This window comes from Micromesistius poutassou (assembly GCF_964030765.1).
Source record: "Micromesistius poutassou genome assembly, chromosome: 17".
Classification (NCBI taxonomy): Eukaryota; Metazoa; Chordata; class Actinopteri; order Gadiformes; family Gadidae; genus Micromesistius; species Micromesistius poutassou.
In genome coordinates, this window is record NC_140287.1 from 6521450 (window position 1) to 6547983 (window position 26534).

General features: G+C 46.3%; 1 protein-coding gene across 1 annotated transcript in view; it reads left to right on the forward strand.

Moving 5' to 3' along the window:
• The window catches only part of dlgap2a (discs, large homolog-associated protein 2a), a gene marked incomplete at both ends in the record, with an annotated part of 135105 nt that overhangs the window by 64510 nt on the left and 44061 nt on the right, over positions 1-26534 (forward strand). Inside the window, 3 exons of the mRNA XM_084481702.1 lie at positions 20399-20830; positions 20873-21262; positions 21293-21681. Of these exons, the coding sequence (XP_084337828.1) occupies positions 20399-20830; positions 20873-21262; positions 21293-21681 (1211 nt within the window). The remainder of the gene's footprint in view (positions 1-20398; positions 20831-20872; positions 21263-21292; positions 21682-26534) is intronic.

Below are 26534 nucleotides of genomic sequence, written 5' to 3' on the forward strand. Positions count from 1 at the left end.
TTTATCTGTCTCTATTGCTCTTTTCCCCTACGTCTCTCTCTCTCTCTCTCTCTCTCTCTCTCTCTCTCTCTCTCTCTCTCTCTCTCTCTCTCTCTCTCTCTCTCTCTCTCTCTTCTCTCTCTCTCTCTCTCTCTCTCTCTCTCTCTCTCTTTTTGCCTCTCTCTCTCTCTCTCCCATCTTCCCCTTTCACTTTCTCCATGTTTCCTTCCCCCTCCTTCCTCTTTCTCTTTCCCTTGTGTCTCTCTTTGAATGTTGTGCTTTCTTTCGCAGTTCTTGTAACCACACACACACACAAACACCTTTGCCCTAATGTTGTTTATTTTAGTCCAAGCCGACGGGATCTGAGACATTTCAGCCACAAGGAGCAATCATAGTAATAATATGGCTCTCTTTCCCCCCAACCCCCCTGCTCTCCACACCACCCTCCTGAATTATCCTGCTTTCTGTGGCCCTGGGTATCCAAACCCTTGTTCAGGTACAAGTGGTTCACATGATTGTGGGCCAAAGTATAACAAATTAAAATACACAACAATACCTCACCTTGTTCTGTTCACCAGCCAAGCTCGTTCAGATGCGTTTTAGCACTGCAGAATGTCCAAGTGGTACAACGTTGTGTTGTGGCTGGCTGTGATATTGACTGTAGTATGGAAACAGGAGCAAGCATTGCAGTACCTATACAATCTACATGATGATGTTTCACCTGACTAGACTATTTTTCTTTTGGCGATATCACCAATGAAAGGGCTGTCTGCCTTTCAATGTGAAAATGGTCCATTTGCTGGATGGAAACTTCCTCTGGTGTCAAAAGGCCCATTAATGCAAGTCACGGAGACACCCTGTTACTGACATCGCCATGATTAATTCCACCATCATATTTCTCTGGTCGCTATGTTTTATGAGGAAAGCATATATAATGGCTGAATGAATTAGAGGTTGATTCTGCCGACCGAAGCATCAGAGGCAGCGCTGTGTTTTGTTTAATGTGGGAGGGGACTTTAAAGAAGAAAAAAGGCTTGTAATGGCTTGTTAACTTTGCACCTGGTGGCGAAACCTTTAACTTATTTCAAAATCAATAAAAGGGCCACGGTGCAGGATGTGGTCACAGACAGCACCGTAAAGCTCCACGTGTTCAAGGTTACCTGATTTACCGCTCACTTTAGAGCGCACAAACCGTACGTCGCACGACATTAATAATGCAGCAGCCAGAATCGCGGCCTTCTGTACATTTTCCACCTGGAGGAGATGCTGCCGATTACAGACTGCCGCCACGGTACCGTATATTTAAGCCGTGCGTCGCTTTTGATAATGATCGGGATTACTGCCACTGGTTTATTTATTGCGCTGTTGCAGATGTTTCGCTCCACCAGTCAAGCGTCGGACGGCACAGGAGATCCGAGGACAACGCTAGGGTGCGAAGAGGGAGAGTGCGACCAGGGCCCTAATGCAAGTGAATAGGAAGGGAAGGGATGGGCGATATATCCTCCTGAGGCTTTATTTTTTTTATGTGACTTTCATTAGCTGCCCTGATGGAGGGTCAGTTCAATAAAGTTCATTAGAATTGATTCTTATTGTAAATGACAAGAAAGGAGATTAGCTGGATAATTAGCCTCTCCATCGTGGAGGCTGAATCCTCCTTCCTGAAGGCCTCTGTGTGTCTCCGTGGAGTTCGGTCCTGACGCCTTGCTGAATGGTGTCTCCCTGGTACAGAATCACTAGAACATGTTTGAGATAAACGTTTACCCCGAGGACTGCATAATTCAAAGGGAAAGACTTTGAGGGAAATGTTTACACGCCCAAGATTATCATATTCCCACTCATGTTTATTACATAAATACACATTTGGCTTGCATATAGCTAACTTCGCCTCGGGCTGTTTGGCTTCTGTTTGGTTATGACAGTGCATGTCAGCAAGCACTTAGCGATGAACTAGTGGTTTTGGTTCTTAAGTGACTACTCTGTCTTCAGTACAGTCCTGGCTATTAACCTCACTGCATCCGAGGTGAAACACAAAAATTAGCGGAGCCAGGTAGGATGAGAGATTTCCCTCTCTCATCCTGGCCCAGAATCGCTCTCGGCCAAATCATTTGTACGGACACATCACGCTTATCCTTGGAGGAAAACTATTTTTATTGAATTGAATGACGCTCAGAAACCACAGATATGTCTCGCAGTACCACAATAGAATAGATAGAATTCTATCTATAGAATTCTTCAGGGCCAAGATCTCGGAGAGGTGAATGAAGTTTTCATTATTCTGTTTTTTGTCTACTGCTTACTGGAGCGACCTTTAAAAGTGAAGTTAATCCCCCGGCAGAAATATTACCAATGAGGTGTTATCTAAATAACACAGAGCCATTATTAAAGTCTTGAATGTGTCCACTATACACACATATGGGTGCCCTATAGGAGGCAGGTGCAGCTTGGAGTGCTGGAGAATTACAATCTGGATGCAACTATTCTTGTCCTGTTGGGGGGGAGAGGGGTTGCTTACAGCTGGAAGAACATATTTAAATGGGGACAGTCATTACTTTTGGCTAGCAATAATACACAGCGGATATTCTTCCTCCCCACCAACCTGCAGTAACAGTTGATCAGCCATTAGGGAGGATCATTAGCCTTTTTCAACTTTCACCTTTTTTGCTTTGTGCGTGTATGAAATGAATCGTCTCCTGGGATATTTATGAGTAAAGACTCAAGTAAAGAAAGATCACTATAAGTAAACGCTGTTCAGACATGTCCCCCCTGAAACAAGCATTGTCCAGCTATTTCCACCATCGTTGCGGAAATTGATTAGTGTGTGTCTGCGCGTCGTGTGGGCTGTCCACGGTCCTTGACCCTGTTCAATCAGGCTGGGGCTCCGTATCTCCTGTGGCAATTTGACCCCCCGGATACTGCACACCATGGACCTGGTGACCGGGGGGCTGGCTGTTGTCGCCAGGTTGCAGCTTATGCAGCAATAATCCAGGATCAATGAGGTTAATAGCCTGCCCTGTGCCCTGTGTGTCCACCCTTCCCTTCCTACCTCAAGATTCCATCACAGAGCTCTGGAAAAGGCGATTTCCTTGTCCGGGGTAGAGGTCACGTTGTGTGATGGGGACAGGGGGGGCCGAAGGTGAAGCTGTTTGAATGACGGATACACGTCACAAATGTACTTTAGTCTATATCAGCATCAGGCGTTGCCCGGCGGGTTCTCATGGAACAGAGGGCTTGTTTTGGGGGAAAATTGAAATGGGATTAAGGTGCCTCCATGTTGTTGGGAAAAGCAAATGGATTCAGAGGTTGTTGCGTGTTTTGGGCCCGTTTCTGTTAGGGCAGGGTCATTGCTCTCGGAGATATGTTCCCTATAGAGCCTGACAAACAAGAAACGCTCCGCGCACCATCACCCTGCCCCAGTTTCTGTTGACTCAAAGGTAAGCAAACAATCCATCATTGTCACACACCAAATACCAAACTGTTGGTTAAATCTCTGAGCCGTTCACCTCACCATCATTGTGTCTCTGAGTGGGTCTCAAACTCAACCTACCGTCTTCAACCCTTCGTCAACCCTTCGTCTCTTAAGGAACTCCCTGTGTTTGTGTCTGTCTTTCACTCGTTTTTATTCCTCTCTCACCCGTCCCTCCCTGTATTTGGCGGCAGTCAGGCACAGTGTGTGATGGCTGGGGGGCGGGGGGGACGTTTGGTGACTTATTTATTTAGCGATTCTACTCATCAGATAGAAGAGAATACTTCTTATCCGCATCTTATCCTAGCTATCTTTGTTGTATACGGGGAATGGGTTAACAGGGTTGCCAACTCTCACGCATCTAGTGTGACACTCACGCTTTCAGCATCAATCTCACGCTCTCACACACATGCAAGAAATGTCACGTCAAAAAAACAACAACTCCCGTTAATTTTCTGTTGATGACTTGACTAGACTAGATCAGACCACAGCGTATTGTTTTTTTAATGACAGGGGAGGAGTTTAAGACATCTCCCTACAACGTTCTCACCGCAGTATTCTCTGATCGTTGATTCGCTGAAAACCTTGCACCTGATACGGTCAGTTGCGCGCGTCAGAGAGTTTGATAAATAAAGTTTAGGCGGTTCAGAGCAGCATAGGTTCGGAGCTTCTGATGTGCGCTATAATGTATGCTTGCTCAATAGAATATAGGCTCATCACACACACACACACACACTTTTGTGTAATCAATCAATTAATTGTACATTTTGAAAAAGCGTTTCCATTGTATTATTTTTCTTATTTTTTTAGTAAACGAGGACTGTTTTTAAGAAAAAAATCTGAAAATAAATCATGATTTTGCAGAGTCTCACTCCAGCCAAAGTCCCAAAGTTGGCAACCCTGGGTTAACCTAACAATTGTTAGTGTATACTTGCTGTATCCTTACTGTACCAAATGCAATGGATTGTTTCTCTTTTTTCTGACAAATGTACTTATTGTAAGTCGTGTTGGATAAAAGCGTCTGCTAAATGCCCTTAATGTAAATGTAAGAGAGGCCTTAGGATGAAGCTGGGTGCAGCGGGGGGGCGCTGGACACGTGCTCTTGTGGTAGATAAACCGCATTTGACACTAAAACTTTAAATAAGAGAGTTCGAGGAGACCGGAGCAAGAATGACAAAAGACTTTATTTTTACTCGCGAACAAGTAAGAGCAAAGCTGAGTTGGTTTGACAAAGAACTCCAGAGCTGGTCACGGGCCCCTCCTTATATCTCCTTTCTGTCCATCAAGAGTGTTGTTATTTACGATATCCCCTGTACATACAATGTCTAACTAGTTTCACAGTCTGTTGTTTTTCTAGTTTCTCTCTTGGCCCGCATTCTGCTTCCTAGGATTTTTGGGAATGATTCAGCTGCTTTTCCAACAGGTTCAACAGTTTTACGACACTAGATTGGAGTGTCCAGTTGGTCTCTGTCTCTAGACTAACCTCAATTCACCCTGATCCTTGACCTCTATGCCAGTGGGTAAACACAAGCAAGTTAATCTATAGGCCTTTTGGCACTCCAGGCTACAGTCTAAAGGGGAGAGGTGACTTGCCTTCTTAAGCTCTTCTCCACCATTATTATATTTATATAGCATATAGGCCTGATAATAATTGTATATTACCATGAGATGTAGAGGTAAATTTATTCTATACTCTGCATCACGTCGTAGCGGACGGTCAGCTAACGATGCTGTGGTTGTTGTTTTGAACTGAGCTGTAGTGTGGTTGACCTTCGGGGCTCCCCGCTCTTTACAGCACTGCACAGACATTAGTACATGACGAATACACGGCACGCAGATCATTATTCAATTATGCGAGAGAGAGAAGATGTTTCTCAGAACCTCCGCCCCCTCTCTGTGTGTCATGGCACGGCGGTGAGTGCATGTTTGTTGTGCATTCCTGTGTGCGTGTCTGTAGGCGTGTGTATACATATATACGATACAGATGTATGTGACAGTTACTCACATGGTATGTGACTATGTGAATGAAGTGATTTGATTTCAGGCTTCAGTGTCGCTGGTTTGGCCAAAGTGATTTGAAAAACAGGTAAGAGGTTGGTGGGAGGGGGCGATTGGATCGTTGGGCTATTTCCTCAAGAGACAGTGTGGAAATGATGAAGCCGGACAAATATGTACCTCACATCCAATCTTCTGTGTGACACTTGGGAACTGGGGCCTCGTGAGCCACAGCTGCAACCGGTATCTAGATATAGACCTGAGCTACGTGTGCTTAGTTACACAGCCGTGGTTCCCCACCTCTACTGGATTGTAAACATATTTCACGGCCATCTGAATTACCTCCTAATATCTGATGAACTGTGCCTCTGTGTTTTATGCCCAAATTGTTTTTTTTAATGAAGCCAATTCTCTTCGGCACAATTATCCAGAGACACAAGGGCAAGACACAAAGGCAGAGAGATACCTTGGAATTTTTTTTACTTCTTATTCTTTTTTTTTTTTTACTGAAACTCAATGTTGTCTGACTCATTACCAACATTTTTACCCTAAAGAATAGTTTTCTTTTTGATTGCCAGGTACCTCTAGGGGTACACATACCCCTCTTGGCAATCACTGTCACACAGAACACACAGATATATCCCTTTGCAGCCAACCCATCCATTGCAGTTATATTTTCAAATGTACCTTTTCCCTGAGGGACAGATAACCTGAGAAAGCATTGTTCAAGATGTCACTTTTAACAGATTGTAAACAAGGGTCACATAAAAACGTTTTTTTTCACGCTTGTGCCACGAATTCCAATTTCCTAAAAGTAATAGTGAAAGAACAGAGTCCAATGTAGGGATCCTGTCCGTTTTTTTCCTTAGCATCCCACCAGGGATTCTCCTTCAATCGGTGGGTGGAATCGCAATTGCTTATGATGTGCGCCACTATTATCTGTAATGACTGAGCTATATTTTTGCTCGCAATTGATAAAACCCATGGTATTGACGCTATCGCTTGAACAAGGGGAGCCTGCATTAATTAAGTTCTCACCTTTCACTGTCGAACGTTGAGGCCACATTGGAGTATGACAGGGAAACCATAATTAGCCGTTAATTTGTGTTAAATTGACCGTTGAGCCAATACAGATTTCTAATGTGTTTGCTGTAGAACCCTGTTGGCTCAAGGGAAAGACTAACATTAATCGATCATAAGCGTTTCTTGACACTCGCTGGGCTTGTTTAATCTTGTCAGAAGCCGATTGTCTATTTTTTCTCTTCTTTTACTCTCTCCTGCTGTCTCCTTTGGACAACAAGAGTGGGTACACCTGTCAGGCGTTCTAAAAAAAATCATTTTGGTTCCATTGAGTTGAAATCCAGACCCACATCTAGAAAGCTGTAGGGTCTGGCAACGAGTAATGAAAATGGCCCAACTCGAGGGGCGGCACCGAGCATGCATTTGAAAATATCATTGCACGCAATTGGATAACACTACGACCAATCAAAAGAATACAAGGGGTGTCATATCCAGACCAGCGGAGCTAACCAATAGATAAGACGCTTGCTGTATCCGGTCGGTAAAACAGCAACGCTTTTGTAAAACAGCAACGCCTATATCAGATACACCAATGTGATTGGTTAATGTTCTGGGGCAGGGGAATCGGGGAGTGAGTATATTGCTTGTTCACAGAGTGACTCGCTGAGCAAATTCAAATTGTGCTCTTGCGAGAACTCTGGATTTCCAGGGTATGGCCACGCAGGATCTCACGCAGTCTCCGTCCCCGTCCACAAACAGTCGGGCTCAGACCGTACGCCTCTCTTAGGAAGCTGCGGAATGATGAATCTAGAGTATAACCTGTTATTTAGATGAAGGAGGTAAAAAAAGGACTCTGATCTGCCTCTCTCTCTGAAAAGCCTCTGAGCCTGAGCCAAGATCAGCCTTGACACCTTCCACCTGTGAGAGAGGGCGCCATATGGCCACGGCGCGCGGTGACGTTTTGATGTTCGCCCCGCCGCCGGGTGGCCTCGCTGCGGAGGCCGGCGCGCTAAGCTGTTGCTAATCAGCCCGCAGCGCCGGCGAGGAGGAGCCGCGTGATCAACGTAGCGCCGACGTGTGTCTCAGCGGGGTGCACCGGGGGCTGGATGGATGGCTGGTTGATGGAGCGAGGGATGGATGGCCTCGTCTCTCTGTTTGTCCTCAGACATATGGATATATATGGATAAATATATATATGTATGTGTATATATAATATATATAAATATAAATATATATATATATATAAATATATTATATATATATAAATATATATATATATATATAATATATATATATATATAGATATGTATAGATAAACACAAATACATATATTAGAATTAACTAGTCAACCATGAAAACAGGTATTCTTTTGTTTTTTTCTATATATATATATATTTTTTTTAATATATGTATATGTATGTATGTATGTATAAATACATACACATCTTATTCATATATTTACACATAAATGTATTGTATTAGTATTACTGTTTTGTAATAATGAACTGACAATGTGCGAGTTATTCTGTTGATGTTTAAACCAATCCTGTTTATAGTAGCCGGTCTACACTGTGAGAGTTAAAGCCTTGTGTTTGGACCCAGGGGAAATTAGAAAGCAAACATGCATTGCTTTAATGACTGCACGTTTGAGTAGAGTTGGACTATGGACTTCAAATTCAAATATGGATTCTGAGTATAAAAAGATGATAATTAATTTGTTTAGCTTATAGTGAGACAGAATACAATTGTGTCTCTCTTTCGCTTTTCAGTGTCGACACACAAATTATCCCAAAATGACATGCTTTTCAATCGACTTAACCCCCACTAGCTGATTCCTAGGATTACTCCACAGCCATGATTTGCATATCTCCCTCATGCCATCCATACAGCAGCCTAGGCTGGGCTTGGTGTGTGTCTGCATGACGGCAGAGAGAGAGAGAGGGATTGAGAGGGAGACGCACAGGGAGAGAGTAAGTGAATCATCTGACTCCCCCACAATGAATTATCACCAGGATTGGGAGGAGAGCCGTGAGTGACTGGGGAGCCAGTGACTAGTTCCGGGGGGGCCTGCTCGCTGTAGAAAAAACAGATCAGCATTAATATTAACAGTGGAGGTTGCATGAGAAAGAATGAACCCGCGTGTCTGATACACTGTGACAAAATGGCTTTCATTTGGGGGCGAAAGATGAAAGATTCAGTGTAGTAGATGGGAGTCGGACAGAGCGCTAGATCAAGGAGGCTACGGTGAGGTCAGGACATTGGTTGGTCACAGAGACTCTGCCGCCGTGGCTCCATCACTGGTTGATGAATAATGAAACCGTATTCCTGGAAAAAAGGTGTCATGGGGGCTGCTGTTGCCTTTCGCAGCACCGCTACTGCGAGGACAGAATTGCTGATCAGCAATTGTTGAAAAGCAATCCAATTTAAATACAACTGCTACTAAAAATGTCCAAATCTGATTGGTTAAGCACGGCATCTTAGGGCATTGAACCTTTGCTAACCTTTGCATCACCATTGTTCACAATCTTTCACTGTTGCCTTTGGGCGTGATGATTAGCCAATGGAAACCAAAACAACAGCATAACTTTAGAAGAAGAGTTTGAAATGTTTTCAACCAATTAAAAGGAACATCTGCTCGCCACAGTCAGTGCAAGATGGAGGCTCACTCAATATGACTTGGCCTTTCTTTTGAACCCCTCATATTCCAAAGGTCATTAATGAAAAGCCCTTGTCGGTTATCGATTTGTGTACCTTTTTGAGTTCTCAGGCGCTGGTCAAACACCGTGTATAGGCATCCACTTTAGACAGGAGGAAACACACACCCTGGCACTGCGAGGGATTTCGGCTGTGCTCGGGCGCACTCTCCGGCAGACTGTGGTCTCTGAGACAAATGAACTCTTCAAAAATATGGATCTTCACATACTATTCATGGGTCTTTCTGGCAACTGCAGCAAGACGGTAGAAGAGAGCCAGTGTGATGAAGCAGAGTATAAACAACAGACATCAATAAGTACAGTTGAAGTCACAGTCCGATGCGGGGAGTCGCTAACAAGCCTGCGCCGGCTGTGTGGCTGTGTGGCTCTGTGCATGCTAGGGTGCACAATGCACCCGTAGACGTGTGTTTCAGGGAGTGCCTGTCTGTGTGTCTTTGCACCCACGCTGAGCGTGATTGTGTCTTCCTAGCACGGCATCTCTTCTGTTTTTTCGCTGAACAACACCCAACATGAATAAGAAAAAGAGGACTGAGATTGCTCAATGCCTTTACTATGCCAAACCTTTTCCTTTAGATACTCCTTAATAGAGAACCCATTACTTGGAGAAAGGTATACATTGGTTGAATTGATTTATAATCAATAATTGAAAAGATACACTTATAATAGGTGACTGTATAATAATAATATAGGGAAATAAAATGTAAAAAGGGCCCTCATTGCTATGGGATGTGGTTGGCAGCAAACTGCTTTCATGTGCATCGTTACAGTGCAGCATCGAGGCTGAGGCTCGGTCTGTGTTCTTTGGGCTGTGTTTGGTTACCCTGTCCCTGTGTTATGAGTTTAGAGTGCTCCCGCGGGCCACGGTCGATATTACTATTTCAACACTTCCAAAGGAGCCCTGGAGAAACACTGTGACGGCCACTTAAGCTAATTACCTTTTACCGTCAGATCTAGTCCTTACCACCTCCGTCTCCCACAGAGCGTCGCACAACCTTTCCAAATGTGTTGCGCAACAAAGGGATGAGTGTTTAAGTGTGCCTGCCTCATCCTGTGTAGCTCAACTGGTAGAGCATGGCATTAACACTGCTCCGGTAAGGGCTACGATACACATGCTAAGAATGTAGGCACTCACAGTGTGCACCATATGCTGCATGTTTGATGATACTTCCTACAACGTGCTTCAATATGCCAGATGGGTTTTTTGATGAATAGAAATGTAACACACACACGTACGCACAGACACACATACACACGTACGTACGTACGCACACACACACACACACACACACACACACACACACACACACACACACACACACACACACACACACACACACACACACACACACACACACACACACACACGCGCACGCACACACACAAAGGAAAAGGAGAGGCAAAGTAGATTGCCATCTGTCAACCTCCAACTTCCCTGCCTTCCATCGCACTGCGATAACACAATGCAACAAAGCAAAAGACAGAGAGCCACACGGAAAAATATACAAAAATACAAATAATAATAGCGAGTATAGCACACAATGTACACAAACCCACATTCCCTGCAGTCAGCGCTCATGCTTTCCCTCTGCCTCCATATCCGCCACAAGTCATATGTTGAACACCGTCCTCTAAATAACCACCTGCTTGACAGCATGTCTGGAAGCAATGCTTTCCCGGACCATGCGTCTTGGAGTGCAGATGAAAGCTGGGCGGAGGAGACCGGCGTGGTGTGGTGGTGATGTTGGTGGTGGTGGTGGTGGAGAGATGAGTGATTTCAGATCTACTTCCATGATTCAATGCCTGGCTTGGAGCTGGGGTCATAGAATACTGACCCTGTCTGACTCACAGCAATGTGTTAAAACTCTGCCATCCACTGTGTCTCATTAATGGCAGAGAAAAAATGTGTGTGTTTTTGGTCTACTTAATTCTACAAATCATGGTAGCGGGGCCGTCTGACTTATTCTCCTTTTTCTGTTTTTCCACAATCTCCTCTGTGACTTCAAAGAGAAGCGAGGAGAGATGAAAGGAAGAACTGTTGCTAAGGAAACTGTTCAGAGGCATCCTCTTAATAAGTTGCCTGGGAAGGCAGTTCTGGATGTTACATAAGGCATTTACACACACAAACACACACACACACACATTCTTACCACACACACACACACACACATAAAAACATGCACATGGTTACACAGACAGTAGCATATGCACAAACACCCTCAAGGGCTTTTATTGTGGTATAAAGTTCACGTTCAGCATGATTTATTCCTAACTGGACAGCTATGTTCGACGCTATGTTAATGCACTTACCATGGAGAAAATAACAAGCAATGTCTCTTACATGTGGCTTTGTATTGCACAGGAATGACTACGTCAGCTCCACTGGAAATGTAGGAATTTCGATTATTCCGCTACCACGACACGGGGATGTAAAGTCGGCTTCTAATCTGTGTCACTTCGGCTAAGGCTAATGTGTGGGATGGAAAGGACAAATAGGCGTCCTATTAAAGCTCTGGAACTTTCCGCCCACGCCGTCACATGACCACGTTGTCATGAGTTCCGTGGAATATGTCCGTCTGCGTCGAAATCAGGACATACGTGCCAGAACGCACTTTGACAGGGAGGCATGGCAGTGGGCATGCCATGTGTCACGGCTCGTGCGTCACGGCCAGGACTTGCCAGACGCGGTGTGCTGACACTCTTTGGGCAACAGCAGAGCCCACTCCACTCCCACTGTGCTCCGCTGGCCTCACTATGTTTTAACCGCCCAGCCCACAGGTTGACTCCTCCACACACTGCCGGCAGACACGACAGGGGGAGGGTGTGGACGCCTGCTGTTTCTATCGTAGTGTAGAGGAGTGGCGATGGGGTGTTTCTGGGGTGTTTATATTGAATGTTTTGTCATCGCCACGGCACCACCAAGTGTGTTGGCTACACAGAACGTAGACCACAGCTCAGTGCAACAGGCAGAGCGAGAGAGTTCACATGTGTTGTGCTCGGCAGCGAAACATGCTGCTCTGTATGCAGATGCATTGGGACTTTGCGTCAAATCGGATTTCACAGCACTTGATCCGCCTTAAAGCCTTACACACCAACATGGTGGATGAGCCGTTTATTATCAAAGTCGGCCTCTTTTGATCAATCATTTGCAGGCAGACAGATGGCAGAGCCGACGTCGCCGCTCATGTTAACACCCAGGTGTTTCCCGTCAACCCACGCAGAAAAGCCTTTCAGAATGTCAACAGATGTTCCGGAAACTTTGTATTCCTCCTTCATCCCTGATCTCTCTCTGTCTCTCTGTCTCCCTCTGTCTCTCTGTCTCCCTCTCTCTCTCGCGCGCTCTCTCTCTCACTCTCGCTCTCTCTCTCTCTCTCTCTCTCTCTCTCTCTCTCTCTCTCTCTCTCTCTCTCTCTCTCTTTTTACTCATTCAACTAATTCAGGCCGCTCTCTTTCCCGTGTAAAAAAGTGATGATCACGACAACAATGACAACATTTGAGGAAGTAGCTGTGAACATTGGATTATAGCACCCATGCTCATCCATGCGTCATCCAGAAGGGCCACAAACCTTTAGCTATCGACCCGCTGCGTGTGATTGCGAGTCATCTGAAGCTACTATGATGTGTTGTGTGCGTATGCGATTGTTTTGTGTGCCATTGTGTTTCATATGTCATCACTTATGAATCACCAGACCCGAGACACATTCCCCCCAGTCCGCTAGGTGACACGTCTGCTGACGTCAACAGATTGATGGATGGAACGTGTCAGAGACGAGAGATTAGCAGATCAGCTGCCCACCGCTACGACCGCGTGGAGTGGCCAGGCTCACGGGGCTCAAGGCGTTTTGAGGTTGTGTGTTGCCAGATCAGATTCCAACGACACACACACACACACACACACACTTACAATGCATGCACAAATGCTGTCACTTCGGATGGCCGAATAAGCATCACACGCGGGGAGATATTTCAACCGGCTGCCTGTGTGTGTGTGTGTGTGTGTGTGTGTGTGTGTGTGTGTCTGTGTGTGTGTGTGTGTGTGTGTGTGTCTGTGTCTGTGTCTGTTGATTGGCTTCCATACAATCTAATAGGCCAGACGGCTTCCCGAAATTTCCCCCTAGGCGGTTGAGGACAAGAGCCCTGCCTGCTTGGGTTAATTTTTTTTAAAAAGGGCAGAATTTCGGGGAGTTGAGGGTAGAGAGAGAACATTTAACCTTTGGGAGATGGATAGGCCCGCCGCGATCCCATTGATTTGTTGTTATTGGGTAAATGGGTGCGTTGTCTTAGTTAGCCAAACTAAGCTCCTTAGGTCGACCGCCCTTTAATGAAGCACTCCTATTGTTTACTGCTTCGAAAATGACCCCTGGCACCTGGCAAAATATTCAGCCCACCTTTTGTTTGCCTTCGTCGATATACTTTGAGCGTTATTCCTGCTGAATCAGAGACCGTCCTGCAGGTAATTACATTGACCTCTGCAAGGGAGAGATGTTTTTGATGCATATTTATGATACCAAATGTTTTAGCATCATTCCCAGACCCATAAAACCCTTGATCTAGCTTTGATCTGAATGATCTCTTGAGGCATACTTCCAGCTATACTTGCTAGGGCTTGTATTTTTCTCAGAACAGCATCAGAGATGTTTACGCCCTGACAAGGTGGACGGCTTTCTTATTTTCTTATTTACTTTGTATGATGTCACCCATACGGTACTGACTCACTCTGCTCCCGTAAGATTTGAGATGTATGAGTTAGAGCTGCACACTGTGGCTTTGATCACAGTCTCAGAACAAGCATGAGAATATCAAGTCGTTCGACAGATGTACTACTTGTACTTTTTAGTGTTTTTTCCAGTGGCTCTGAATGAATGATGAATGTGAAATCATTTTAAGGTTACCATAGCGTGCATAAAAAAATACTGACAGGGGAAATTTTATTTTAAATAGTGTTGTGGCTATTGCCGCAACGCTTTCCTTCACCAGAGCTCAAGGTCATGTGTCTTTGACCCATCGGGTCCTCTCCCGCACTTTTCATTATCTTTTAACTTTGTTTCCAACTGCAGTTAGTGGCTGCCGGCCGGGGCAGTGGGAGAGTGGGAGCTGTCAGGGAAACGGGGCTCAGATATAATGCTATTTAAATGCTAATGTGTTAAGAGGAGCAAAACAACCTTTATTCACACTCGTAACGCAACAAGAGCGCGAAACAAGAGGGACGCTTAATAAATGAGCCCTCTTCCTCCTGCTCTTGCTCTCTTCCTCATCCTTTTCCTCCTACCCCCCCCCCCCCCCCCCACTGCAGCCTTGTCAAATTGAAGAGTGTGTTCATGACTGGCGGGGCACGGAGGAGTTTGATAATATTGGGGCTTTGGTGCGGGTCCAGATGTTTATTCTGACACAATTGGTGGGTGACAGATAGTGCCAAGTCTTAAATCCGCTATTATTGGCTTGACTTGACAGAGAGTTTGCGGTCCAACAAGTCTCTATACAAGGTCTAAAGACTTTTGGACATAATATTGAACGACCTCATCTCTAAGTGTGTGCAGAATCCGAACATCATTTCCATGGGTTTCATCAGCAGCATCAATATCAGTTGAGAACGCTATGAACTCTTTTGCATTGAAGTCCTCCTTCAACATTTATGCTCGCCTTAAGGGATCATTTATACTGATAATTCAAACAGAGTGGCCCTCTCTGATCATGTCAGGTGCTATTTTTTTTTTTAATAATACAAAGTAAGATTTCCCCCTGTCCACAGATACCATAAACCAGAGCCATAGAAAGACAAAGTTGAATCAATGGGGGGAGGGGGGGTTAGTATAAGAAATTGCCCATACATTTTCTAATTTACCATGGAACAGTGATGTTTGGTAACTAGTAAACATAATGCAAATGTGTTGGGAGTATCGGCCCCATCAGTAGTATTCAGTAGTATTTCATATCTTTATAATTATGGTATAATTATATAATTAGCCCAAATTAGAAGATAAGAGTGACAGGCTGATGTTGGGATGTTTAAGCTTCTTTGAGTCAGAATTGTCGCATGCATTTTTTAAAAAGCTTTAAATACCATAAGGGTCAAATTGAATATCAATCCATCCTTACCAAGCCATAGCCTTTCCTAGGGCTTGGAATCCACAAACAACAGTATTGTGCAGCAAACATGAGATTCAATATGTTGCTATTGAAAGATATTGAAAAGTATTCCACCGACAAAAACACAAAATCAAAAGCGTTTCAAGTTTGAAAAGATTCAGCCCTAATTGAGGTGCGTTAATCAATGCACATAGAGAACACGAGTACATTAAAGATGTTCCTCTCCTATATTAATATACAATCAACCTAACAAAGCTGATGGTACCCTTATATGACAAAAGACTGGCCTAACCATAACTACAATCAGAAATTATTAATTTATTAAGCATTATAAACTATCATTTATGCAATGACTGCTCTGATTTGTAGTGTGTTTCTGCACACTTATGTTAGTTATGTTAGTAAATCCAAACCTAAACCAAGTGAAAATACCTATTCTGTCCAATTCAATTGTAATATAACATTGCTCCAAATTTGGCAGAAAAATACTGAAATTCATATGGGTTTAAGGCAGTCTTTAAAGTTGAATCTGATTGCGAAGCACACAATAGGACATGACATGACCCTACATTAATGAATCATTGTTGTTCTTTATCTGTAGGCAAATAAGCAATTGACATATTGACCCTATTATTGAAGCTTAAATAAACTCAAACATTGATAATGTTTCAATGTTTTGGTCTATCCTCATTCCGCAGTCTTGTCATTGGACCCAGCCCCCATGAAGCCTTGAATTATGTCATGGTTGGCTGTTCCTCGTGGAGATGCTCCCACCACTCAGAGATGGAGTCACGATGCATTGCTTCCCTGCTGAAAAAAAACCTTAAAATACTTGATGCAAGTGAGCATGATCAATCTGACTATCAAAAAATACTTAATTTGGTCAGGGTGTTGTGTAGGCAAAGCAAACCATCTCCATGTCATCCAACATGCAGTCATTTTTTGAAAATGTCCAGTTAATTAATAGGGAGGTCTATTTCTGCATCTTCAAACCCTCCATCAATATAAATAGCCATGCACAATAGCACAATAGTGTCCCAGCCTACAGCACTTCATTCTATTGAAGAAACGTTGATGTGGTATTAATTAGAATATCACAAAGTTACAGACAGGCTTCCGTTCCTACTCAATGTCATGTTTAGAGCCATTGGTTTGATGGAATTCACATAACATAAAATCAACGTAACAAACCATATAGACTATTATGTACTACTATATTGATTTGCTCCGCACTAACTAAAATTTGTATGCTGCGCTGCTGCTTTTAGTATCCAATGTTTGGAAATATTGAGTGTCTTCTTGATTGCACTAAACTAGATTGGTCTGATGGAGTCAACGGAGATGACGCAACTCTCTCTGTCAATGGCTCTGGCAGAAACATGCTAGGCTTTTGGTGGAAGTAATTTCTTTCACTGAGAGACCTGCCCTTGCTTTCCTGCCATTTGCCTGACATTAATATTCAATCGTGTCAGAGTGTTGGTAATATTCATTTTTTCAAGACCTGTGCTCCTGTGCGTTTGTTTTGTTTTTATCCATGCACTCAGACAACCCTAAATGTGTGGTTAAGAGAGAGAAACGATAATGTGTTCTGTAGTCTTGAGACCAAGGGAGGCCCTCTGAGGAATGCGTCACTCAGTTTGCGAAAGGACACAGAGTAAGACGGTGGCATAACTTCAGACAGGAAATGTGTCGTCGCAACTTAACAACAAATGGCGCCGTTTTTAGTCCCTCTTTCCAGTGAATGGAGCCAGATGGACAAGCCTCAAGTGGAGATCTCCTGGTTTATTCTGGCAGGTGCTCTGTGTCTTTTCGTGATCTTCCTGTTCATAGATGCTGTGCAGTGGCTTTCCTCACAACCATCCTCTTGTGTTTTTTCCCGTCACAGACATGAAAATAGTTGTAATTAACATTCAACAAGGTGGCACAGTTGAAGGATGATAAGTTTAAAAAACGGTTGCGTTTCCATATTTATCTTCTGTCTGATTTATTACTGACTTTTTAAATTTATTTTTTAGAAAATACATTTTAATTAGATGTTATTCATTATGCATCAGGCCATGGAGTAGACAAACCCATGTGACTCTTTCAAATCGTAAATTATGGCGACAAAAAAGAAGAAGCGTATTTGGCTTCTGCTGACGGAGATTAGTGCAGAACAAGGACTGCTCAGCATTCACTGTGTCTCAGGGGCGGAAATCAAGCCTCCCATTAGAAATGTTTTTATTGTGAGCGATAAGTGTTCACGTTGAGTAGTACACATATTGACTGCCTTTTTTCTTAATCCCAAGCCACCGACCATTTAATTCCATCGTGCCTCCTTGAGTTACCTTTATGAGCTCATTAATACCACTCAATGGGTTCCTTTTGAACACAAAAATACTCCTAAGTGTGGTTCAGTGTTGCGCATCATCAAAAATAGAATAATTTTCTCAATATTTTGTATTGAATCTCATTCAATGTATGCAATAACAAAGTTACCTCCACAGTAATGATGCCTCTATAGAGCAGAATAGTGGATTATTTTTGGAATTCAACATTGAATTCAACAATTCACTCATTGTTTTATTACCTTTTTACTGTAGCTCCAGCCTAACTCTACTAGAAACACTATGAATCTCCTAATCTGTGCTGTATAGATAGATAGCATGTTTCCTCATGTGCACGACAAATTGATCCCTAAAAAAAGCCAATGTTTGTACTTCATGTCTGTAAAATTGAAGCTCCCTCAACTCCCTCAAGCAAAAGTTCCTGAAATAGTTTTTCCGGCTCGCCTCATGGGGGAGTCGTGTGGTTGAGAGGTGAGTATGAGGATGTCTGTACAAAATGACTGCTGATTTGTTTTCACTTCATTTCATTTTGTTTGGAATCAACAAATTGCCATTTAATATGTGGGGGGTAACCCATGTGGACAGGGGATCATGATTATTGTACCACATAGTAGGTAATTGCTCGCAGTGCCTTGGTTTGTATTTACTAGCAATACAATGGGAGGCTAGCCACTAGGCAACACAATTATTGTGTGTCTGATGCCTATTATAAAATTGTGATTACATGGGACAACTGCATAACAAATAACAGTGAATATCTGTGACGGTATCATGATGATCTAATGCATAATGATTATTTGCATGCAATCCTTCCCAATCATTTTTAGACAGTAAATTGGCCAAGGTTTGTGAAGAACCGATCTGGATTTTCCCCGATCTCTTCAATGAACTGCATTGCTTTCTTTATAATGTTGTAGCTCTAAATATGATCCAAAATACCACAAGAAATGATTAAGAGAATCCTAAGCATTGTCATGGCAACGCAAATGACAAGGCATTACCTTCTAGTAAGACGTTGGGCTTTCTCAAAAGGCTCATATGAGCTCAAACATTATGAAACTATTCCAGTTTTTAGGAGTTTCACAATAAAGGCTCAATGATCAGGCCTTTTTCTGGCCCAATGAAATCACCGGCCAAAATCCTCATTCATATTCATGCATATTAAAACCCAAGACAGTTTATTTGTTTTGTTTATGGCAGTTTATTTCTTCTCGTCAACAACTTTCTCACCGCTCACACCTCATAAAGCCTCGCCTTCACTTCATGGGGTTACAGTTGGCTGAGAGAGTTTATGAGGCATGTGTTGGGGAGCCCAGAGAGAGTGTAAGCTCCCGCTATTTTGGTGTGCCTGTTTGTTTCTTATTCTTTTACACCATTGCACATGGCAGGGTGCAGATAAGTATGAGATATGGCCCCGGTAATCGCCCGGCACATTTTTGCCACCGGGACGTGAAGCGTGAGTTTGACCCAACAAGAAAGGTTAGGTGATAGCTGCTGTCGTTGTGGTACTTAGTTCTTGTTATTATTAGTTGTGATGTTGTATTTTAGCATTTTATTATCATTCATATTACATTTATTATGTGTAATCGATTGAGTATACAAAGGGTGAAGGAATTCATAGTAAAATCATGTATATATCGTAAACATATTGAAACAGGTCATAACATTACAAAGAAAGATAACTGACTGTCCAATACCAATATAATCGAACAATATGTTGATGCTATGCTATTTTCCATATCCATGCATGATGATCCCATCAAACGTTTTCTCATTGTAATGCGGGGACAAGTTCATCATTGGCGTCGTCTGTGCTATGTCCCATCTAGACTATTGACATTGTACCCATCATCCCAGGGCCATTTCAAAGGGAGGCATTGCAATTACACTGGGATCATTGGGATGCTGAGCAGTAAAAAAGGGGCAAAACTCTCCCCTGATTGAGTTAAACACATTTCAATGGAAGGGCCTGGACGTCTGCCCTTGATGACCTATCAGAGACGAATTGGGTTTTAATCTACGAGGACGTGCCTGAGAAGGTGGTGGAGAGTGTGTGTGTGTGTGCGTTCACTCGCGTGTGTGTGTGTGTGTGTGTGTGTGTGTGTGTGCGTGCGTTCACGTGTGTGTGTGTGTGTGTGTGTGCGTTAATGCGTGCGTGTGCGTGCATTCACGCATGTGTGTGTGTGTGTGTGTGTGTGTGTGTGTGTGTGTGTGTGTGTGCGTTCACGCATGTGTGTGTGTGTGTGTGTGTGATGTGGAGGGGATGCATTTTGCCTATGCCTCCCAAGGACGTCTGTCCAGCCGTGCGCCTCAAAGCGCTCTCTTCGAGGCTTTGACGGATGATACAAGTACCTCAGGGTGATAGGCTATTATTTCACTTTGCATTGGATAAATGGCAATGCAGGCTCCTACCTGTCTCCTCCTACTCTCTCTCGCTCTCCTGCACTCTTTCTCTCTTTCTCGCACTTTCCCTCACTCTCCTTCTCACTGGCTCTCTCTCTCTCTCTCTCTCTCTCTCTCTCTCTCTCCCCCTCTCGCTCTCCCTCTCTCTCGTGGAGTTAGGAAGGTTGACATTGTGCCGATGTAGCAGTTTGTACCTTTTGCGTTCTCCTACTCTGTGTAGTTTGAAGTGAGGAGAACAATAATGTGTGGATAATCACCGGCCCGTCTGGGAAGGAACATTTCATTTGGCGTTTTTGCTGAGAATCGGTAATCATGAAAGGCGTCTATTTTTAGAACAAGTGCGACTTCCTAGGATGCGTCTGTCACCGCTCATCGAACGTGTTCCCTTCTTCTTCTTTTTCTGAACCTCACAGACCAGCAGTATTCATGGTCGCCCTCGCAGCACTTCGATGAGGACACCTACTCCACTCCTCCCAGGAACATGAAGGGCCTCTCCGGAGGCCGCCCCGCCCAGCTGCAGCTCACCTCCCCCACGTCGGCCCACACGTGCGGCCTGGCCGACTGCGAGCACTCCCTGGACCACCACCTCCACCATGGGGAGTCCCGGTCGCCCTCCTACCTCCTCAGCCCCACGGAGAGCTGCCCCCTGGACGGCCACCACCGCTGCTCCCCGCGGAGCTCCATCCACTCCGAGTGCATGGTGATGCCCTCCTCCATGTCCAACACCGACCACTCCCTCTCCAGCAGCACCTTCCCCCGCATGCACTACGGCAGCGCCGCCCGGGACGCCGGCGGCGGCGCCGGCAGGGAGTCCCGGGACGAGATGGGCGGCGGAGGAGGAGGAGGCGGCGGCGGTGGTTGTGGGGGTGGGGGTGGCGGCGGCGGCGGCGGCGGCGGCGGCCTGTCCTCGCACGGCGGCAGCGGCAAATCCAACCGCATCCCGGCCAACCTGCTGGACCAGTTCGAGAAGCAGATGCCCATGCACCGGGGCGACGGCTTCCACACGCTGCAGTACCAGCGCACCACCACCACCACCACCACCACCGAGCCGCGCAACGAGAGCCCCGGCCGCATCCGCCACCTGGTGCACTCGGTGCAGCGGCTCTTCACCAAGTCCCACTCGCTGGAGGGCTCGTCCAAGATGAACGGCACCAAGGGCGACTCGCAGCGGGGCGAGGGCTCCAACCACCATCACCACCACCAGCACCAGCACGGCCACCACAAACACAGCAAGCGCAGCAAGAGCAAAGAGCGCAAGGCCGGCGACGGCGGCGGTGGTGGCGGCGGCGGCGGCGGCGGCAGTGGCGGCGGCGGGGGCAGCGGCAAGCAGCGCTCGGGGGGCTGGTGGAGCTCGGACGACAACCTGGACAGCGACAGCACGTACCGGACGCCCAGCGTCATGTCCCGCCACCCGCTGGAGCACATGGGCCACTGCTACCCGCTGGACGCCATGCAGGCCCACCTGGCCGGGGAGCACCTGTCCCTCAAGACGTCCAAGAGCAACAACGACGTCAAGTGCTCGGCGTGCGACAGCGTCGCCATGGCGCCCGAGGGGAAGTTCATGAAGCGGAGCTCCTGGTCCACGCTGACCGTCAGCCAGGCCAAGGAGGCCTACAGGAAGTCCTCGCTCAACCTGGAGAAGCCCATGACGCCGGCGGACCTCAAGCCCAACATCAGGCCCTGTCACTTCCTGCAGGTGAGGCCGCCGCCGCCGCTGCCGCCGTGTGTTCACATCCCTGCCCCCTGGGTTCACATCCCTGCCCCCTGGGTTCACATCCCTGCCCTAGGTTCACATCCCTGCTCTGGGTTCACATCCCTGCCCCCTGGGTTCACATCCCTGCCCTGGGTTCACATCCCTGCCCCCTGGGTTCACATCCCTGCCTTGGGTTCACATCCCTGCCCTGGGTTCACATCCCTGCTCTGTGTTCACATCCCTGCCCCCTGGGTTCACATCCCTTCCCCCTGGGTTCACATCCCTGCCCTGGTTTCACATCCCTGCCCTGGGTTCACATCCCTGCCCTGGTTTCACATCCCTGCCCTGGGTTCACATCCCTGCCCCCTGGGTTCACATCCCTGCCCTGGGTTCACATCCCTTCCCCCTGGTTTCACATCCCTGCCCTGGGTTCACATCCCTGCCCTGGGTTCACATCCCTTCCCCCTGGTTTCACATCCCTGCCCTGGGTTCACATCCCTGCCCTGGGTTCACATCCCTTCCCCCTGGGTTCACATCCTTGCCCTGGGTTCACATCCCTGCCCCCGTGTGGATCGATGACGCTAAACAGAAACATATCAGACCCGCAGAGAGGCGAAGGTTTTCAATTCCCCTTATCGGATTCCAATTTACACTTTTATAACATTAGCTGGAAGAGTCACCGCACACTAAAACGAAGCACACTAAAAGTGATAATATACGGTGGTGCGTTACGCATTTAACGTGCCACCTCGTTTAATGCACTGGTGGTCGCTACTGTGTGTATGTAAGTTATAACACGGCAGGTTTTACATTCAGACATTTTATATGCGATGTATGCCGATGTATGTGTGCCATGCCGTTCCTTATCTCTCCAACCAGACTCCACCCACACCCCCCCCCACACACACACACCACCCCCACCACGCCGCCACGCGCTCCACACACTCCACCTGAACACATTCTTGTCTTTATTTGCACAGTTCGTAGAAGAGAAGCTCAGAAATAGATGCAGTATAACAAATTCAATTCGGAAAAAACTAACACCTAATAATAACCAACAACGCACCTGCCAAACAACGACAACAACAATAATTGGAACAGAAATAGATGAAAACGTGTGTTGTTTGAATGAGCAGGAGTGACAAATAGATGATCGGTACATCCCTGGATTGGTCTCCCTACTACATATCACTACAGAAATGGATTGATGTATCAATAAGTTTTAATTAGATACAAAATCAATACGACGAGTCAATGCAAGTCGGCCGAGCAACAAAACATCAATACTAATAGTCAACCCGTGCATCCCTGCCATAATAGAGAGTAAGTTAAGAGGGACGTTACCGCTCCAAAGTCATGGAGGGACGATTCCTCATCCAAACTGGACTTTCGATGGAGTGTCCAGTTAGTTGCTTATGTGTGCCAGGCGTATACATCACAGCATGGGCCCTGTCATACGGTCCTCCGTGTGGGCCAGCGACACAAGGTTAGCTGGTGGAGCAGGGGGAAATCAATGAACTCCATCAATGGCTGGCAATAAGGGGGATCAGGGTCTTAAAAGGCAGCACTTATCTCAGCCCCGTGATTGGCTCCGGGAGAAAGCCTATTGCACCACAGGGGATTCACTTATGAATCAGCAGTTTCCAGATAGACGCGGGACGTGTTTGGTTTTTATATGGGAACGATAAAGGCAATGGGATAATGCGCAGAAAGATTATATTATATACATTCTATCCCCTTGCAGGCACGTACCGCCCGGGACAGAAATATGTGGCTCAGCGACATATTGCAGCCCTAGTAAAACCGGACGGTGCGCGTGAAAGAGAGGGGGAGAAAAAGGGAGACAGGGGGGAGAAAAGGGAGGCAGGGCTGTAAAGCAGAGAGCACCGCATCGCTCAGATGATGTCGTAAAAAGACGGCACGCGCCGCCGCCAGAAAGAAAAAAAGACGATTCCTGCCCTTGCTGATGTTGACAGTAAACGTCTGCTTTGGGTTTTTTTTTTAAGGGGTTTCGCATACGCGTGGGGAGGAAGCAAAGGAAAGGGAAAAGGGGGGTTTGGGGGTGTGTGGGGGGGGTTAAAGTGCACATTTAGAACCACCAGTGACACTTGTTGTGAACTTGACGGATCGCCGTAGCAACCCCCCCCCCCCCCTATTTTCTTTCAATCGCACTAAGTGGTCTAATCTCGAGACGAGAGGTAGACAAATGTAGTCCCCCGACCAAGTCCCCCAGCCCCCCCACCCCCCCCCCCCCCCCCCCCCCCCCCCCCCCCCGACCCCTCCCGCTGGCCCGCCCCACTCTGCTGTGCTGTGCTGTTTGGGCATTCAGCTGCAGTCAGTGACGGCCACGACAACAAAAAAAGGAAAACGGCGGCCCCATAAACAGGGCTAAAAATAGCCCGCCCCTCCATCACCCGGCGTCCTGCCGCAGGGCTATGTTTAGCTCTGCTCTTATCAATCCCATCGCCGCGCGGTGACACATCAGACCCCTCCGCCCGCCCCGTCCCCCGTCCATCCATTTCCCCTCTAGATCGATTCTCTCTCTCTCGCTGTCTCACTCACTCACTCTCTCTCTCTCTCTCTCTCTCTCTATCTCTCTCACCCACTCTCTCTCTCTCTCTCTCCATCTCTCTCACCCACTCTCTCTCCCTCTCTCTCTCCATCTCTCTCACCCACTCTCTCTCCCTCTCTCTCTCCATCTCTCTCACCCACTCTCTCTCTCTGTCTCTCTCTCTCTCTCTCTCTCTCTCTGTCTCTTTTCTCTCTCTTTTTGTGGATCGTCTTGATTTCTCTTTTCTCTCCTCTTCTTTTAGTTTCTTTGATGTTTTGGTTTGAATCCCCATGGCCACTACCAGGACTCATTCATTACAGCAGCCAGGGAGGAGTGCACCATTTGTGGCCCCTTTATTTAGCCTGTGTGTATATGTGTCTGTGGGTGGGAACCTGGGTGTATGTGTGGATAGCTGTGTGTGTGTGTGTGGGGGGGTGTGTGTGGGTGTTTGTGTGTGTGTGTGGGGGGGTACTTGTGGGTGCGGGTGTGTGTAGGTCAGTGTGTCTGGGGGTTGGTCTCCAGATGGTTTGATGATGCTCTTGTCACCTTGTATGCGTCCTTGCCTTCAACAGCTGTGCTCTATGAGAGAGTCCTTGGAGAATACAATACCCAACCTGTTGCCTGCCTTGCCTCTGTTAGAGCCTGTGTGAGTGCGTGTGTGCGTGTGCGTGTGTGTGTGTGTACGTGAAGATTAATCTGCTTGGTGACGAATAGACGGAGATCACACTGAACCTCGGCCATTACTCTCACATGTCCCCGCATGTCTGCCTAAGTCACTATACTAATTAGCCCTAATTAACCCATTACACACACTTGCGCGCCCATACGCAGACACACACACACACACACACGCAGATGTGCACGCACACACACACACAGACGCACACACACAAGCACACACACACACACACACACACACACACACACACACACACATACACACGCGCAGACAATCCCACGCATACACACACACACATACGGCATGGTAGGGTGCCTGCGAGGACTATTTCCACATTTGATTAGTTACATTTCCATATGGGCCTCCCGTTATTTCATATTTTTATGAAAAGGAAAAAAAGGAAATGTGATTTGATTTCTGCGTTAGAAGCAGCAGCAGAAATACTCACGCTCTAATCATAACTTTTGATTAACTACAAAAGCTTGGAAGTGTATTAATGGATCAAATGTGGATTTGGAATGAACCCTGCAACTGTAGGATTGTGTGAAGTCATGTAAAACAAAGTATATTACTGGAAGGATGCAGGCTATAACGCCGCTTATTGGGAACTCTCCGTCTCCGGTCTGGGTGATCAAAGCATCGTTACAGTCCCTCATGGCCTCACTAAAGCATCCGTTAACAATATAGTCACAATCACCTCGTTGTGCCCATACTGCCAACAAGCAATTACCGTGAGCGCCTGCCACAAACGTAAACACTAGCAATACACCACTTTGGTCTTTGTGATGAGAGACGTGAAGTACCTCAGTGGCTATCCACTGTTATGCTGTCCACAAATTCTGTACTGAACGATGCACGTTTTTTGCCAAAAGAGTAAAGGGCTGTCGTTGCCGTCGTTATTCATATTCGTGGCAGGCATGCTAACGCTAAATGTGAGCTTGAAATGCTAACTTTGGGTAGAAATGGTACAAAGAAGTCACTTGGACGGGTTATATCGGTAACATCTCTTCTAGTGAAGCAAGCAGTCACCGTGGTTTCCGTCACCCAGAGCGGTATTGTCCTTTAAGCACACTACAAGTACACACGTTGTACCGGGCGCAAAGCGACCGCTACGTCGCTGAAGGCCGTGGTTAGCTCTGGGTGTTCTGTGGCTTTTGTTCTGCTCACTCGCGCCACATGTCATGGCAGTGACCCTGCGCGCCAGGCAGTGCTCGCCCACTCCTTCAGGGGAGCCTTCAGGGTCGATGATCAAGACGGTTTCCTTTCAACAGCCCCCACCAGCCCCCTCAATACAACCCGGGGCTGAGCAGCCATCCATCAGGGTGTGTCGGATAAGCAGACCTTCTCCTGCCACAGTGGCATCGTCATTTTTCTGATAGGATTGTATGAAGTCACCGTGCCTCCCTTTGCCTGGTGAGTAAACACACCTGGATGGTGGCGGCAGCTGTTATGTTTTCACCTGCCCGGGTCATTGATGTGTGTGTGTTATTTTTACCAATTTATTTCCGCCTATTGTTGCTCCGACCTAAGGTAACTGTTTTTCAACTTCTACTCCAGCCTTTTTTACCCCTCTCTCTCTCTCTCTCTCTCTCCCTCGCTCTTCCTCTCTCTCTCACTTTCTCTAAC